We start from the raw sequence: 18,646 nt of genomic DNA on the forward strand, positions 1-18,646 counted from the left end.
GCATTGACTTGTGTAGTCACACAAGGCCCTGCACTTAGTGTAATGCTCTGCTGTTGCCATCTAGAAATTTTTAGTTTTTTTTTTTTTTTTTAAATTTTTAGTTTTTGAACAAGGAGGCTCCATATTTTCATTTTGTGCTGGGCCCTGCAAATTAAATAGTTGGTTTTAGCTGTGGGAATGGCATTTCTGGAACTACCCATTTTTCCTTTAGTCCCTCGAAGCCCATACTCCTTAACCTACCGGTCTAGCTCTCTCTCATGGCGTGGTTTTGTCAGATGTCACTAACTGAAGTTCCTCCAAGTATGCCAAGCAGCCCCATGCCTCTGCAACGTTGGGTCCTGGTGTTTCCTTCTCCCCAGTTTTCCCTCCCCGACCTCATTCATTGCTATTCATAGTTTGAAAGGCTGAGGAAATAAGACTGAGCTATGAAACCCTACATGGCCATCTCACCTAGTTAGTACTGATCACACTTTTCTATATTTCCCTTGAAAAGGTTGATACCTGGCAAAGTTGAGCTATCTATGATCTTGGGGAAATGGTTCTGTAATAACTGCATAGGAAGATCACATTGATTTTTGCCAGGGGAAAAGAATTCTCTGTAATCTTCAGTGTGTTCATTCATTCGTGCAACAAAATTTTATGGAGTTATCTATACATGCCAGATTATATTCTAAGCACTGAGGATATGGCAGTGAGGAAAGTAGTATTATTTTTTCAATGAACTAATAGCAATATTCTGGTGGGGGTGGACAGAAAGTGAATTCACAAATACATCAATATACAATATGTAAAGTCTGTAGTTCTAGAAAATAATGCACAGTAGGATAAGAGAGTAGAGGGTGATAGGGGTCTGTGTTTGTGCTTGTGCTGTTTAGATAGGGTGGGAAGCCCTTTTTTTTTGGCGGTACGTGGGCCTCTCACTGTTGTGGCGTCTCCCGTCGCGGAGCACAGGCTCCGGACGCGCAGGCTCAGCGGCCATGGCTCACGGGCCCAGCCGCTCCGCGGCATGTGGGATCTTCCCGGACCGGGGCACGAACTGCATCGGCAGGCGGACTCTCAACCACTGCACCACCAGGGAAACCCCGAGAAGCCCATTTTGAGGTGATACTTAATCAGAGATCTGGATGCAATGAGGGCTTGACCCATGTGAAATTCTGGAGGACAGAGTGTTCCTGGCAGAGGAAAGAACAAATGCAAAGGTCCTGGCGAGGGCACATGCTTATGATCTTCAGGAAAGTGCAAGGAGGCTGTTGTGTCTGGAATAGGATGGGCAATGAGGAGAGAAGTAGGAGATGGGGTCAGAGAACTAGGGCCTAATCACACAGGGCCTTGGAGACCAAGGTGAGGGCTTGGCTTATACTTCCAGTGAGATGGGAAGTCATTGGAGGGTTATGATGGGTTGCATTTTAAAAGGATCACTCTAGCTGCTGTACTTATTGCAAAGGAGCCATCTCGCATGCTGCTGAGAAGTCAGGTGAGCTAAGAATTGGGAATTGGCTGTTTAGGTAATCTAATTATTTATTATTTTGGTTGACTGATATGTGGAAGACCCCAGAAGCAATCTTTTGATTTTGTAGATGGTCAATGATTGGTATGGGTAAAGGACCCACTTTGATCTTAGCTATGAGACGGCTTATCAGTCTGTTGGTTCTTTGACCAATTGTCTCCTCTTCACTATATAAAGATTTCTAAATTAGGTTTTGGAGTGTATGTAGCTGCTTCCTTCCTTTGGCTCAGCTTTCTGAGAAGCCATGCGCTCCTGTTAACCACCAGGGTGGTCCAGGGCCATCGCTGCACTTCTCTCTCCTCACAACGACATAGCCTGTTCTGCAGCATCCCCACAGCTTGCTCAAATTTGTTGACCAGTAGTTACTGTTGCACTATTATGTTTTGATCAATTGTCTTGGATATGAGAGACACTGTGGAAGTAGAATTTCAAAATCTTCATGTTCAGTTAGATATAAAAGAATGGGAAAAATCAAGACAACTGTGCTTAACCTTAGGTGACATCCCCTTATTCATGGGGAATAGGTTCCAAGGCCCCCAGTTGATGCCTGAAACTACAGAGAGTACTGAACCATATATATATATATATATATATATATATATATACACACACTATGTTTTTTCTCTATACATACATACCTAGGATAAAGGAATTTTGATAAAGTAATTTTATGGTAAAGTAATTTATAAATTAGGTAAGGTAAGAGGTTAACAACAATAATTAATAAAATAGGACAATTATAACAATATACTGTACTAAAAGTTACGTGAATGTGGTCTCAGAGTATCTTATTGTACAAATTCAATGCATTTTTCATCTTAACTAAGCCCTTATCATGCACTGTATCCATAACTTTCGCAGTTTGAGATTCAGCAGCAAAACTGGCATGAATTTCATTTTCCTTCTTCGCAATTTCACGGATAGATTTGTTCTTACCATATACCTTAGCAGCCTCAGCATACAATGTTTTTCCTTCCTCCTTAAGTCGAACGTTTACCTTTTCACTTAAAAGAAGCACTTTACAGCTGCTCTTTAGCACATCCAAATGGCCAGCATCACTACTCTTGCACTTTGTGTCATTATTATGTAAAATATGGTCACTTGAAGGTACTGAGACAGTTGATCTGATAACCAAGACAGCTACTAAGTGACTAACAGGTGGGATACTCAGGACCAAGGGATGATTCACATCCCAGGCTGGACGGAGTAGGATGGCAAGAGATTTCATCATGCTACTCAGAACGGCACCCGATTTAAAACTTACGAGTTGCTTATTTCTGGAATTTTCCATTTAATATTTTCAGACCGTGGTTGACCTTGGGTAACTGAATCCAAGAAAACTGCGGATAATGGGGGACTCCATTACTGAGGAGGCGGGAAACACTAGGTTAAGAGCAGAGTGGGAGGGGAATGTTGAGTTTGGACAGGATAAGTGTCAGAGGTATCAGTGGAAGCCACTTAGGAGAGTCAGGAGATAATCAGAGGCCTTAGACGTATCATTTTTGATACTGTTCTCCATTAAATTACTGAATTCAGATATATCCTAATACCATAAATCCTCCATCTGAAGGGACCTAAAACATGAATTAAGCCCAATCCCCAATCCAGTTTTCAAAATCTCTCTATACCATCCCTTCCTGGGCAGTCTCTATTCAAAAATTTCCTTAGGCAACTTTTCCTGTCCATTTATAATTCCTACTACTAGTCCTAATTCTAAGCTCTGAGGATTAAATAAATTAATGCCTTTTCCATGTGCCAAGTATCAGGTTATGGGTAAATTGTCATGGCCTTCTCTGGTTCTTCTCTTTTCCAAGCAAGACAATTCCTATTCATTACTGTTTCCTCATGGGATATTTGGAGCCAGTTCACGTCTTGGTCTCTCACCTTGGAAGATGTGTATTTGTTGTTTATATGTACCTTAAAGTTTGGTGGATGGGACTAAAAACAGGGCCCTGGGGCTGGCCTGACCATTGCAGAGTAAACACCAAGCTTGTCAGTTACTCTGAGCGTTCTGTCTGACAGTGATTTTTCAGATATAAAACATATATACCTTACAGGTATTACCGAAGAGAACTGAAAGCATGCATTCACACAAAAACTTGTACACTGCAGCATTATTCAAAATATCCAAAGAGTGACAAAAAATATATGTCCATACAATGGAATCATAATATTCAGCCATGAAAATGAATGAAGTACTGTAGGTGGTACGACATGGATGCATCTTGAAAACATTATGCTAAGTAAAGGAACCAGACACAAAAAACCACATAGTGTGCTTCCATTTATGTGAAATGTGCAGAGTAGGCAAATCTATAGACAAAAAGTGGATTAGTAAAAGCCAGGGCCTAAAGGGAGGAGGAAATGGGGAGTGACTGCTAATAGGTACAAGGTTTCTTTCTGGGGTCATATAAATGTTCTGAAATTAGGTAGTGGTGATGGTTACACAGCACTGAGGAAGCATTAAAAAACCACTGAATTGTACACTTTAAGACGGTGAATGTTGTGGTGTGTGAATTATATCTCAGTAAAGCTGTCATTCAAAAATATGGGTATTACCTCCTGTCTAAAGTTGAGGATCTTAGGAATCAATGAAATAACACGTATAAGTGCCTGGGATAATATGTACTCTCAGTTAAGATTGTTATTGTTGCGCTTAGGGAAAGTAATACTGCTTAGAGATCAGTAACTGCAACTTTTAGTCACTGTTACATTTGTCGAATATTACCTGTTAAATCGTATGCAGTCAACACATCCTTGTTGAATGAATGTGTTTTGTTCACATTCATGTTTAGCCACATACATGTTCTGTTTCTTGCACGTTACCGAATCCACATCATTGGGCCTAATTTTGAGATCCTTGTCCAGTGATGGGAACTCTTCACAGCCCACGTTTCAGTGTTGAAGTCAGAGTTGGGAGTATAGGCTCAGTCTGGGGAAGGAAGGGCTCTGCCTTAAATTCTAGGTGAAGGTGGAGGCTAAATGATTCTTGAGCTTTCTAACCTAGTAATATAATTCTGCTATATGTTTTTATAAGAACTTAATTGGCCTGTCAAGAATGTGTTTCTTAATGGTTCATTATCAGACCCCTGGAGAGCAGAGGACTTCATCTTGGTTAAAAAAAGAAATTTAGTTCCTAGAAATTTAGCAGATTTAAACTGCTAATTTGTTCTCCTGAACCCAACTTACAATTTCCACATATAAGAAATTGTTATTTTAAATTATGATATGAGCATTTTTTTCTTTGAAAAAAATTTTTAAATTCACATCTTTTTATGAACTTGGCATTCCACTAATAACACTGCGTTGCTTCTACAACTGCGTCAGCAAGGTGCCATCTGCTTATCCTGAGGCTCGTGAAAAGAAATAAACCGGTTGATGTTTGTGTCATCCAGCATTCTTTCTAGAAGAGCAGTGGAAAATTTTTCCTTTGGTCTCTAAGGAGTGGTTGTGCCTCTCAGCTTCCCCATGCCATCAGGGAGGAATGAGAAAGAAGGCAAAACTGTCAGAAAAGAGTTTGTAAGTTTTTTTTTTTTTTTGAAGCTTCTTTTTTGAGAGTGTCTTTTTCCTGTCTTTAATAGAAGTTGGTGATATGGCAAAGCAGTACATAGAGAAAAGTCTTTTGGTTCCAGATCACGTGATCACACGCCTCATGCTGTCAGAGCTGGAGAACAGGCGCGGCCAGCACTGGCTACTGGATGGTGAGTTGAACGTGTGGGTCCGCTGGACCTCTGCCAATAGTGGGTCATTGTCTCCTTGCACACTCCCGTGTTTCTTACAGGTTGCAAAATGCCCTTTTCCCCTAAACGTTCAGTCATCTATTTAGACATATTCCAGTTTGGCAACGTGATAGAAACCTCCCGTGGTGAAACCTTTTAATTACTCTGTCTGCAGACCACCATCCCTAGAGCCGTCAGCTTGAAGCAAACCTTCACCGAATTCCTGTTATTGTTCCAGTTTTGATCGTGCCTTTGTTTCCATGACTGAGTTGTCATAAGTATGACTCATCTTAAATCAGAGGTTCTTTCATTCAAAATAGGCCACATAAATTAAAAGCATTAGTTATCATTTTTTACCTGTCAGATTAAAAAAGATAGAAAATCTGAAAACCATAAGAGTATAGGAAGTAAGTATTCTTGAGAGGATAAAATGGGCAACCTTTGGAGGGCAGTTTAGCAGTCTTTATATTTTTTGATTCAGCAATTCCCTGCTTGATTTCTTGCCTAAAGATGTATGTTAAAGGATGTTTGTTTTCAGTGTTATTTGTAAATAGCAAGACACTGGTAACAACCTATCAGTCTATCATAGGGTTGCCTTAAGTTTTGGTATGTCCATTAACCAAATAATCTGTACCTCTGTGTTGATATGGATAGAGCTCTAAGGTAAACTGCTGAGTGAAAAAAGCTAGTTGCAGTATAGTTAATATCATATACTATTATCTCCTTAAAAATGGAGTGACAGTATAATATTGCTATATATACTTACAAACACATACATAAGCTGTCTTTGGAAGGTTATAAAAAACTGATACTAGTGGTTGGCTCTGGGTAAAGATTAGGGTTGGGAGAGAGATTTACCTTTCACTGTATATACCTATTCCTATTGTTTGATTTTTAATATTTAAATGATACATAGGCCTGATTTTTTAAAAGAAACTCAGACAAATATCATGTGATACCACTTATATGTAGGACTAAAAAAATGATACAAAATCAACTTATTTACAAAACAGAAATAGACCCGCAGACATAGAAAACAAACTTACGGTTACCAAAGGGGATAGCAGTGGGGGGGAGATAAATTAGGAGTTTGGGATTAACATATACACACTACTATATGTAAAATACGTAAACAACGTGGACCTACTGTATAGCACAGAGAACTATATTCAATATCCTGTATTAACCTATAATGGAAAAGAATATGAAAAAGTGTATATATTCAGTTATACATATAACTGAATCACTTTGCTGTATACTTGAAACTAACACAACATTGTAAATTAACTATACTTCAATTTTATAAAAATGGTTAAAAAAAACTCAGTCACTCCTATGATACTTAACCCAGGAAGATGCATACAGATGCTCACACACACAATACTGCACAGTTTTGTACTCGAGGAAGCTGGAATTAAGAATCATCTACTTTTAAGTTTTACCAGTATAAATCTTTTCATTTTTTAAAGGGAAAAAATGGACTGGATGGATTATTTGTCTTACTCTTTAATAGCAGGATTCCTTGGCAATGAAGATAAGAACTTGATGAATATACTGCTTTCTAGGTACAGAAAGGGTAGTGAGATTTACACATAAGAAACTTCTTTCCATTGCAGAGTAGTTTTCCTTCAGTTCACACAATGCACTTTTTCTTATCTCAGCAAGTTGCGACAGCTGCAACTTTGATGTTTGCCAGCCACAGAGAAGCCAGAGTGAATTGTCCTCCATTTTAACTATCAGATTGCCTGTATTTCTCCTAAAGTCTGGAGCCGTAAATCTCCATAATGACCAACTTGTGGTAGAGTATTTATTCTGTATTGGTGTTTCTCAAAGTGTATAGGTGCAGTGTTAGTAATGGCTAGACCAAAAAAACAGACTTTGTAGTTAAATGTGTTTAGAAAATGTCAATTTAGGGCTTCCCTGGTGGCGCAGTGGTTGAGAGTCCGCCTGCTGATGCAGGGGACACGGGTTCGTGCCCCGGTCCGGGAAGATCCCACATGCCGCGGGGCGGCTGGGCCCGTGAGCCACGGCCACTGAGCCTGTGCGTCCGGAGCCTGTGCTCTGCAACGGGAGAGGCCATGACAGTGAGAGGCCCGCGTACCGCCAAAAAAAAGAAAAGAAAAGAAAAAAGAAAATGTCAATTTAAATGTTAAATGTTGCTTGAATTTACTGAGCACTTACTGTATGCCAAGTATTGTTCTGAACATTTGATATTTATTATCTCATTCAATTCCTACAATAACCATATCAAGGTAGAGACTGTTATTTCCATTTATTGATGAGAAAACAGAAGCAAAGGAAGGTTCACTTGCCTATCCAAAGTTAGTAAGTCCAAAGTTAACCAATTTCTTAGGACTTTAATATGATAATGTGATTTAACTCTTCATAGAAGGAAATGTCACAAGGCGTTCTGAATGTATATGACCATAGAATCTCCTACCCTACCTATAACCTCTGGGATTTGTTCTATGGTCCATTCTTTGTGAACTATACTATTCAACATTTATTCTTCACTTTGGAGGTGTTCTGAAAAGTTGACTATAGAGTAGATCATATCTTTCTAGAATGCCTTCCATTTAAAAAAATCAGGACCTATGTTCTCATGGGGCTGGAGGGAACCAAGAGACTGAACTGAAAACTTTTGTCAAGAGAAAGGCTATAGTGGCCCGTGGGAGGCATGTGTTTATCAGGTGGTAATGAATAAAGCTCCTACTGTGTGTCAGGCACTATCAGGTGCTGTTGATAAAATGACAAGACACTTTCTGTATTCTTACGGGACTTATATTACAGTAGGGGAGTCAGGTGTGTAAAAAATTGACGGTATAATAAAATCATATACATGTGGTACACTGAAGACACAAAGGAGAAAGTTGTCGGTTCTATTGGTGGGAGGCAGGAGTGGAACAACTTTATGGAAAAAGAGATGAATAGAGAGATGTCCTGCAGGTTGAATAATGGGGGCTGGGAAGAAGGATTTTTTTCAGCAGAGGCGCAATGTGAACTGGGTAAGAGAGGAATGACTTAGCCTAGTGTTTTCCTGGGCCTGCAAACAGAGAGACAGGGGAAATCCTGGGGTGATGGACTTTGATTCTATGCAGAGATGGTGGAACTGGAAATTTTTGGCTACAGGGACCACCGAAGAGTTAAAAAGGGGAATAACATAATCGGATGTATTTGTGTTTCAGAAAGACTATTCTGTTAGCAGCAGAGCTATTAGATGCTGGGGTAGGGGAGGAGGTGGTGACTAGAAGCTGAGTAAGAGATTGTTGGCACAATTGGGCCAAGAGATGCTGAAGGCCTGAATTTAAGCACCAGCAGTGAGATGGCGAGGAGGCACCATTCCTGAAAGACTGCATTGAGGAGGAAGAATCAACAGGAGTGTGACTGATGTTAGGCACTGTAGCCCTGGGGTTTTCTTTGATCGCCTTCCCAGCTTTTGGAGTTTCTTGGCTGTCATCACCTTCCCTACACTTCTCCAGCTATGTTAATTTCTCCAGACTCTGAATATTTAACTCAAAAAAGTTAGTCTCCCACTACTTCTTCTTATGTGGGTGTTTGCCGGGACTGATAAACTTTAGCTCTGCCACCACCTAACAGTAATTTCTCTAGTTTAAATTCTTTAACTGTAAGGCTTCTCACCTTATAAAATAAACTTGTGTAGTTTTAAGTAAACTTAACTGTTTTAAAAAAGGATCATCTATGTTAAACTCCTTTGGGAAGGTGGTTAGTATAATAACCACTGATCCCAGTTAGAACCAGACTACCCCCTTTGAATCCCAGCTCTGCCATTGTCAGTGCCCTTGGGCAAGTTACCTGTAGGTCTCTGCGTTGTTTTCCTCATGGAAAACAGAGATTACAAAAAGGATGAAGTAAGTGAATGTCCAGAAAGTGCTTATATTTGCCATATAGTAAGTGCTGTATGAGATTTTGTGATTTGTTGTACATAAGGTACAGGTCATGAATTTTTGTTTTTAGGTTACTACATGAAGTGTTAAGTTCAAAAATAGTTTAAAAAATATTCAGCCATGTGAAGTTGGAAAAGTCAGCTTCAGTTGTGAAATGTTTTATGTATCTTTTCACTGCTTTGTTTTGCTATAACTTCCTCTCGGTGAGTAACTGAAGTTCTTTTACCTCATAGGCCTGTTTTTAGTAAAGGACGTCAGTCTCCTAACTGATTTAGTTTGTATCTTTCTAAACACATCTGGTCATGGTTTCGGTTGTGATTTTTCTTTAAAGCTCTGGAATAAATCCATTTGGCAAAGTGAGGACCATCAAGAATGCTAAGTTCTGTGTTCAGTTTGAAATTCCTTATGTTCCAGGGCACATGTTCTGCGGAGGACGTGCCTATGGAGTGTGCTAAAGGTGATTGCATGTGAAAAGGTCAAGAAAAGAATTCTGGATGATAGATGACTCATCGTCTTGGTCCATGTGGCTGTAAACGGGCATCCTGCAAATGGTGGGTGGAAACACGTAGCATGGATGCAAACCAAGGGGACGCCAGGGGTGGCAGTGGTTGGGCTTGGTGAGTGCTCTGTGGTTTGGTCAGCTATGTCCTTGCTAAAAACAGTTCAGCACCGCCTTGCCTTCACAGTGTGCTTTTTAGTTGGATAAGAAACACTCTTTTATGTGTTAATATGTGTATATAAGTGTGGTTTTTCCCCTCTTTTTTCTTTCTTTAATTTCTTCAGACGTTTAATGTGTGAGAGCAGTTTTCTGAAAATAATTTTAATTTTTAAGACAAATATTCAACCAGAGGAATGTCATGCACAAGCCTTCTAATTTTGCTATGATGGTTTTGGTTTTTTTTTTTGTTTTTTAAAGAGGGTGTTTACTGCTTACTAGGTGATTTTAAGGTGAAGTAACTAGGGAACAATAACCAGCTCTTATGAATAACCAGCTCAAATACAAATTCTTCACTTTTTAAAAAGCAGCTGGCCGTGAGATGGGGCCCATAGGGAGGTGTGTTAGGTAGTAGATTTTTTTGTTTGTTTCTAAACTTGGTTGCCGAAACCTGTGCATTTAAACAGTAACCTGCAAGTTCTCAGGCTCAGTCCCAATTTATCTCAAGATGTAACAGAATTGTCTGCCAGGTGACTTTAGGTGTCATCTAAATATTTAAATTTGTTGTCAAAGTTCGGTTTGACAGAAAGCAATCTTAAATTTTGGAATTATAAGTGGAATATAATTTAAGCCTTTTCATTGGAGATAAAGATAACTTTACAAGGAGAGTCATCATTCGGTTCATGGTTGTATATTCCATTTGATTCATTCTGAGCACTAGCTGGTGCTTTCTGTGGGTAATTCTGGGATTTATTTATTTATTTATTTATTTTTAGCACAAGTCAGAGCCACTTCAGTGTGTGCCGTGTTTGTATGTGTTTGTTTTCCCTGAGAGGTGAATGATCTCAGACCTAAGATATTCCGGGATACATGCTCATTCAGAGCCCTTGGTATCCAAGTAAAAGGTGGATGCTGGGAAACCAGACTACAGATGGTGGAGCTACAGTATCTTGTCCTGATTTTGCAAATGTGTTTTACCATACTGGACTGTACATAACTGCTCTGACCTTATCCCCTTCATATTTTTCTTTCTGAATCAGACCTCTGAATGGTTTTACATCCCACTGGGCAACATATGCCTACAGAAAAAAAAGCTGACAATCCCGTGTCTTTTGAATCACATCTTTTAAGAAATGCCAAGGGCAATGTTTTTCTGTTGCCCTTGTGAATGTAGGGTATGTTTCAAAAATAAAATGTATAATAGGTTTGTTTGGAAGGTCACTGAAGATATTCTCTTTGGAAAAACAGAATCAGGCTTTCTTCTCGTGTGTGTGTGTGTGTGTGTGTGTGTGTGTGTGTGTGCGTGCACATGTGTGTGTGCATTTAAGAGGGTGATAGATTATTTTACTCATTTACCTTCAGATGTGTTTTTTTTTTTATTGAAGTGTAGTTGATTTACAATCTCAGCTGTACAGTAATGTGACTCAGTTATACACATATAGACATTCTCTTTTTTATATTCTTTTCCATTATGGTTTATCACAGGGTATTTAATTTAGTTCTCTGTTATACAGTAAGAGTACCTTCAGATGTTTAGTCCTGAAAAATATTGTCAGATAACATTTGTATCTTCGATCACTGTTAAGGCAATATGTATACTGTCATACCTTGAACAGAAGGTTTGAAGCAATTGGAGTGACTGCTAAAGAATGGAGAGTCATAGACTTGATGGAACTTTATTGGGTACAGTGGCAGTGTTCATGCCTGCTAAGCATGGACTGAACAATTGTAATCTTTGGTGCCTCACCAGGCTCATCCTTCTTGACGCGCTCATATGTATAGGAATGAATATGAAAATGAAAAAGATATGTATATGTACAGACACCAATACAGATATTAGAACTTAGCATTTCAATAATAAACTGCTGAGAAATTTAACAAAATTCAACAGAATGTTAAGTCTTTGTGAGGGTCATCTTGGTTTAAATCACAGTATAAGAACTTTTTTTTTTAGACTTTTTATTGTATATTGGAGTATAGTTGATTAACAATATGTTAGTTTCAGGTGTACAGCAAAGTGATTCAGTTATACATATACATGTATCTATTCTTTTTCAAATTCTTTTCCCATTTAGGTGATTACATGATATTGAGCAGAGTTCCTTGTGCTGTACAGTAGGTTCTTGTTGGTTATCCATTTAAAATACAGCAGTGTGTAGCCATAGCAATCAGAGAAGAAAAGGAAATAAAAGGAATCCATATTGGAAAAGAAGAAGTAAAGCTGTCACTGCAGATGACATGATACTATACATAGAGAATCCTAAAGATGCTACCAGAAAACTACTAGAGCTAATCAATGAATTTGGTAAAGTAGCAGGATACAAAATTAATGCACAGAAATCTCTGGCATTCTTATACACTAATAATGAAAAATCTGAAAGTGAAATCAAGAAAACACTCCCATTTACCATTGCAACAAAAAGAATAAAATATCTAGGAATAAACCTACCTAAGGAGACAAAAGACCTGTATGCAGAAAATTATAAGACACTGATGAAAGAAATTAAAGCTGATACAAATAGATGGAGAGATATACCATGTTCTTGGATTGGAAGAATCAACATTGTGAAAATGACTCTACTACCCAAAGCAATCTACAGATTCAATGCAATGCCTACCAAACTACCACTGGCATTTTTCACAGAACTAGAACAAAAAATTTCACAATTTGTATGGAAACACAAAAGACCCCGCATAGCCAAAGCAATCTTGAGAACGAAAAACGGAGCTCTGACTTCAGACTATACTACAAAGCTACAGTAATCAAGCCATTATGGTACTGGCACAAAAACAGAAAGATAGATCAATGGAACAGGATAGAAAGCCCAGAGATAAACCCACGGACATATGGTCACCTTATCTTTGATAAAGGAGGCAGGAATGTACAGTGGAGAAAGGACAGCCTCTTCAATAAATGGTGCTGGGAAAACTGGACAGGTACATGTAAAAGTATGAGATTAGAACACTCCCTAACACCATACACAAAAATAAGCTCAAAATGGGTTAAAGACCTAAATATAAGGCCAGAAACTATCAAACTCTTAGAGGAAAACATAGGCAGAACACTCTATGACATAAATCACAGCAAGATCTTTTTTGACCCACCTCCTAGAGAAATAGACATAAAAACAAAAATACACAAATGGGACCTAATGAAACTTCAAAGCTTTTGCACAGCAAAGGAAACCATAAACAAGACGAAAAGATAGCCCTCAGAATGGGAGAAAATATTTGCAAATGAAGCAACTGACAAAGGATTAATCTCCAAAATTTATAAGCAGCTCATGCAGTTCAATAACAAAAAAACAACCCAATCCAAAACTGGGCAGAAGACCTAAATAGACATTTCTCCAAAGAAGATATACAGACTGCCAACAAACACATGAGAGAATGCTCAACATCATTAATCATTAGAGAAATGCAAATCAAAACTACAATGAGATATCATCTCACACCAGTCAGAATGGCCATCATCAAAAAATCTAGAAACAATAAATGCTGGAGAGGGTGTGGAGAAAAGGGAACACTCTTGCACTGCTGGTGGGAATGTGAATTGGTACAGCCACTATGGAGAACAGTATGGAGGTTCCTTAAAAAACTACAAATAGAACTACCATATGACCCAGCAATCCCACTACTGGGCATATACCCTGAGAAAAGCATAATTCAGAAAGAGTCATGTACCAAAATGTTCACTGCAGCTCTATTTACAGTAGCCCGGAGATGGAAACAACCGAGTGTCCATCATCGGATGAATGGATAAAGAAGATGTGGCACATATATACAATGGAATATTACTCAGCCATAGAAAGAAATGAAATTGAGCTATTTGTAATGAGGTGGATAGACCTAGAGTCTGTCATACAGAGTGAAGTAAGTCAGAAAGAGAAAGACAAATACCGTATGCTAACACATATATATGGAATTTAAGAAAAAAAATGTCATGAAGAACCTAGGGGTAAGACAGGAATAAAGACACAGACCTACTAGAGAATGGACTTGAGGATATGGGGAGGGGGAAGGGTAAGATGTGACAAAGCGAGAGAGAGGCATGGACATATATACACTACCAAATGTAAGGTAGATAGCTAGTGGGAAGCAGCCACATAGCGCAGGGAGATCAGCTCGGTGATTTGTGACTGCCTGGAGGGGTGGGATAGGGAGGGTGGTAGGGAGGGAGATGCAAGAGGAAAGAGGTATGGGAACATATGTATATGTATAACTGATCCACTTTGTTAAAAGGAGAAACTAACACACCATTGTAAAGCAATTATACTCCAATAAAGATGTAAAAAAATAAAATAAAATAAAATATAGCAGTGTGTACATGTCAATCCCAAACTCCCTAAATACCCCCACCTCCAGAACCCTTCCCCCCAGTAACCATAAGTTCAGAGAACTTGGTTTTTATTCCATGACTCTTCCTTTGTTCAGTGTCCTTGGTGTCTTAATGAGCTTAGAGTATGTGACTGAGAAACATGGTAAAACTCTGGATCTCTTCTTAATTTTGTTGGATTCTCTCCTGAGACCCTGTCCCTGTGTCCATTTCTTCTGGACACAGGTGGGTTTCTTCTGATTGATCTGACTGCTACCCCAGGATCAGGAACAATCTTAATATAGTAGACAATCCTGACTTTGTTTAATTCGGTTTGTGTTTTCAGGGAATGACTAGATTTTAACATGCGAGCACTAAGGGCCATATGGGAACCATATGTATACAGATATTTGAACACATCCTAGAAAAACTTGGTTCAGAGCTCAAAAAACAAATTGAGTATACATGATTTGTGTATCCCATCGATCCATCGGAAGAGGGAGTAGCACACTTCCCGACCTCATAGCCCAGGAGGAGCAAACGCTGCATTAAACAATCATAGTGTAGGATCTTGGGAGCACCAGTGAAGGGGGTGAGAGGGGAGAGGTAGCACAGAGGAGAAAGTGACTGGCCCTCTCTTGGGGGCAAGGGAGGCAGCTATTAGGAAGGTTCCTGGGAGAAGGTGACACCAAGAGCAAAATTTGGGAAGGGGGAATAAAGCACATTCTAGATGGAGGAAACGTCCTGTACAAAAGGTACAGAGGCATGAGAAAAGAATCTAAAAAAGAGTGGATATATGTCTATGTATAACTGATTCACTTTGCTGTACAGCAGAAACTAACACATTGTAAATCAACTATACTCCAATAGAAATTAATTTAAAAAAAAAAAGGTATAGAGGCATGAAACAACAAGGTGTGTTCTGGAAACCACAAGTAGTTGGATAGTCCTAGAGCTGAAAGTATGAGCAGATGAGGCTGGAAAAGTGGATGGGGCCAAAAGTTAAACACTTCTTGAAATTCAAAAACAGGGAGTTAAGTGTCAAAGTTAATATTATAAATGAGGTGGAAGGAAGTTAAAAATAAAATTTAAAACTGAGTTTGAAAGAGTGAATAATTTATATTTTAACTTTCCTTTCAACTAACATTTAAAAGTTTACTAAATTTTAAAAAAATTTTAAATTCAGACATACTTTAGGTATTAAAGCATGGTTTCCCTGTAGTTGGACCTGTCGTGTCGTACACTTTCAGATGCACTTAGCTCATTTGCTAATGCTGCTTACTTAGAAGTCTGTAAAGTGAGGCACAGGATGAAACTAATTTTAGATGTTAGGAGAGGCTGCTTCCGTAATTTAGGAAGCAGGTATCTTGGGAATTGGATGAACTAAGACAATTCATTGCAAAACTACATCCAAAGCTTATGAGGTATACTTTGCTGGTTTAATAATAAAACAATTATTGTACACTTACTATGCACAAAGTTCCATACTAAGAAAACAGTTATGTGGTGGAAAAAGCATGGACTTAGGAGTCAGGCCTTATTAGCTTGTAGTCTTTAGCAAGTGAATTTACCTTTCCTGGTTTCTTTTTTTCTCATCTGTAAAATAGGAGTATGTATGTCATAGGTTTGCAAGGATTGGCTAACAAATGTAAAACTTGTAGTGGAGTTCTGGAACACAGTAGCTGGTCAGGTGTTAGATGTCTGTTCTTATTTTCAGTGTAAAGAAAATTTAATTGATAATTATTATTAATGTAAATATATACATAGACACTGATATAGATGTTAGAACTTAACATTTCAATAATAAACTGTTGAGAAACTTAACAAAAATATTGCCATTCTAATAAATAAGGATCATCACTTTTACCCCTCACTAAGTAACCTTGGCTTACGTAAAGCCTAAGTAAATAAAGTCAGTCATCTTCCATTAAACCTTACCTAGTAAATGTAAAACAAAACAGGATAAAACTCTCTTGATTTTCCTATTACTAATACGAAAACTCTGATTTTGGAAAGAAGAACAAGTTGATTAGGGTTAAAAGTAGAAGGTGATGTGGAAAAATGCAGACAATTTATTTTATTTTGGGGCTGTGCTGTGCGGCTTGTGGGATCTTAGTTCCCCAACCAGGGAATGAACCCAGGCCCTCGGCAGTGAAAGTGCCAAGTCCTAACCACTGGACTGCCAGGGAATCCCACAGACGATTTAACTTCACCTTTTTTATACTGTTCTTATAGAAATTATACATGATCACTATAAAACACTCAGGCCATATGGAAAAATGCAAAGAAAGGCAACAAATTGCCTAAAATCCTACTAGCCAGAAATAACCAGGGTTAACAATTGCAAACCATCATTGTAGATACCTCTCCATGCACATATGCAGATAAAAATCTGTAAGAATGGTATCATCCTTTACATTCTTTAAAAAAGGCAATTAATTTTTCTCAAATTTAATATAGCAAAAGCTAAAGTGAACCCTAAGGAATTATCACTGAGTTTCAGATAAAACTTTCTTCATCACCAGGGATATTAATTCCTATGGGAGCCCCTTAAGAAGATGAAAGATGGGACTTACCTGGTGGCACAGTGGTTAAGAATCCACCTACCAACGCAGGGGACACGGGTTCGAGCCCTGGTCTGGGAAGATCCCATATGCCGCGGAGCAACCAAGCCTGTGCGCCACAACTACTGAGCCTGCGTTCTAGAGCACACAAGCCACAACTACTGAGCCTGCAAGCCACAACTACTAAAGCCCGCGTGCCTAGAGCCCGTGCTCTGCAACAGAAGAAGCCACTGCAATGGGAAGTCCGTGCACCCGCAGCAAAGAGTAGCCCCCGCTCACCGCCCACGTGCAGCAACAAAGACCCAACGCAGCCAAAAATAAATAAAATAAAATAAATAAATTTATTTTAAAAAATGTGAAAGACATTAGGAGGTGACAAATCTGTTTTTTTTTTAGTCTCACATTTCAAATTTAGAGAATATACTTATACTTCCTCCCATCTCCTCTCCCCTTCCTTCCAATTGTTTTAGCTTTTATTGTTAAAATTTATTATAAATTTCTCTGTAACTTTAGTTTCCCATTTTTTTGGTCTTACAGTTAAGAAATATTAATGAATTCTGTGCACTCATTTTTTTCCCCACTACCACTTCTGTTAATTTTATTTTAATTAATCTTAGTTATGTCCCTGAATATACCAGAAACCATTGAATAGTATACTTTAAATGAGTGGCTTGTATGGTATATGATTTATATATGAGTAAGGCTGCCCTACTTTTTAAAAAAATTTATTGTATTGAAGTATAGTTGATTTACAATGTTGTGTTAATTTCTGCTGTACAGCAAAGTGATTCAGTTATACATACATATATATATATATACATACATACATACATACACATTCTCTTATTTTATTTTTTTAATTTTTAAATGTTTATTTATTTTGGCTGCACTGGGTCTTAGTTGTGGCACGCGGGATCTTCGCTGCAGCGCGTAGGATCTTTTAGTTGTGGCATTCGGACTTCTTAGTTGCGGCATGTGGGACATAGTTCCCCGACCAGGGATCAAACCCGGGCCCCCTGCATTGGGAGCATGGAGTCTCACCCACTGGACCACCAGGGAAGTGCCCTGTGCTTTTAAATGGTTGGGAAAAAATAGTATTTCGTGACATGGGAAAATGCCCTGAAATTCACACTTCGGCCTCCCTGAACAAAGCATTCCTGCCACACAGCCACGCTGTTGGTGCGAGGCCTGGGACTGCTTTTTCACCCCCATGGCAGAGGTGAGCACTGCCACAGAGACCACAAGGCTCACAAAATTGAAACAGTCACTATCCAGTCCGCCGACCTGTGTCCTAGGACACACACGGAGAGTCTGGAGGTGGGGAGCCCATCAACCCATTGTCGGCTGCTTGTGTGAGAGCAAAGCTGGGGATCTGATTTTGAGACGTGCTTCTCATTTTTATATAACAGGCGAGTCTACATAAATTGCATGAAATTTAAACAGTGAAATACTGTTTGGCCGCTCGGCCTGCAGGATCTTAGTTCTTAGGGCCACGGCAGTGAGAGCGCCAAGTCCTAACTACTGGACAACCCGGGAATTCCCTGTGAAATCATACTTTAAATGCACTAAGAGATTTCGCGCTTTATGAGAAACATGCTGAATTACTTTAACAAAGGAACCTATTTTGTCCTAAAAGAAGGCCCGGTGCTGATGGAGGGTGCAGGAGGGAGCCTGGGGGCCCGAGGAACCACCTGCCTGGCTTTCACTGCTGGGCTCACCAAGGGTGGGGGTGGGTAAGGATTACCTTCCATCTGCCCCCTGACCCCCAGAATCTGCGAATGTGACCTTATTTAGAAAAGGATCTTTGCAGACAGATGTAATTAGTTAAGGATCTTGAGATGAGGTCCTCCTGGATGAGGGTGACCCTAAGTCCAATGACCGCTGTCCTTATGGAAGAGGAGAGACAGACACAGAGGAGAAGCCACATGAAGATGGAGCCACAAGCCAGGGACGCCTGGGCCCCCAGCAGGTGGAAGAGGCA

General features: G+C 39.2%; 1 protein-coding gene across 1 annotated transcript in view; it reads left to right on the top strand.

Moving 5' to 3' along the window:
- The window catches only part of AK4 (adenylate kinase 4), a 72,028-nt gene that overhangs the window by 29,548 nt on the left and 23,834 nt on the right, over window positions 1-18,646 (top strand). The window contains exon 3 of the mRNA XM_065877173.1: window positions 5,089-5,208. Coding sequence (XP_065733245.1) covers window positions 5,089-5,208 — 120 coding nt within the window. The remainder of the gene's footprint in view (window positions 1-5,088; window positions 5,209-18,646) is intronic.

This window comes from Phocoena phocoena, chromosome 1 (genome assembly GCF_963924675.1).
Source record: "Phocoena phocoena chromosome 1, mPhoPho1.1, whole genome shotgun sequence".
Taxonomy (NCBI): domain Eukaryota; kingdom Metazoa; phylum Chordata; class Mammalia; order Artiodactyla; family Phocoenidae; genus Phocoena; species Phocoena phocoena.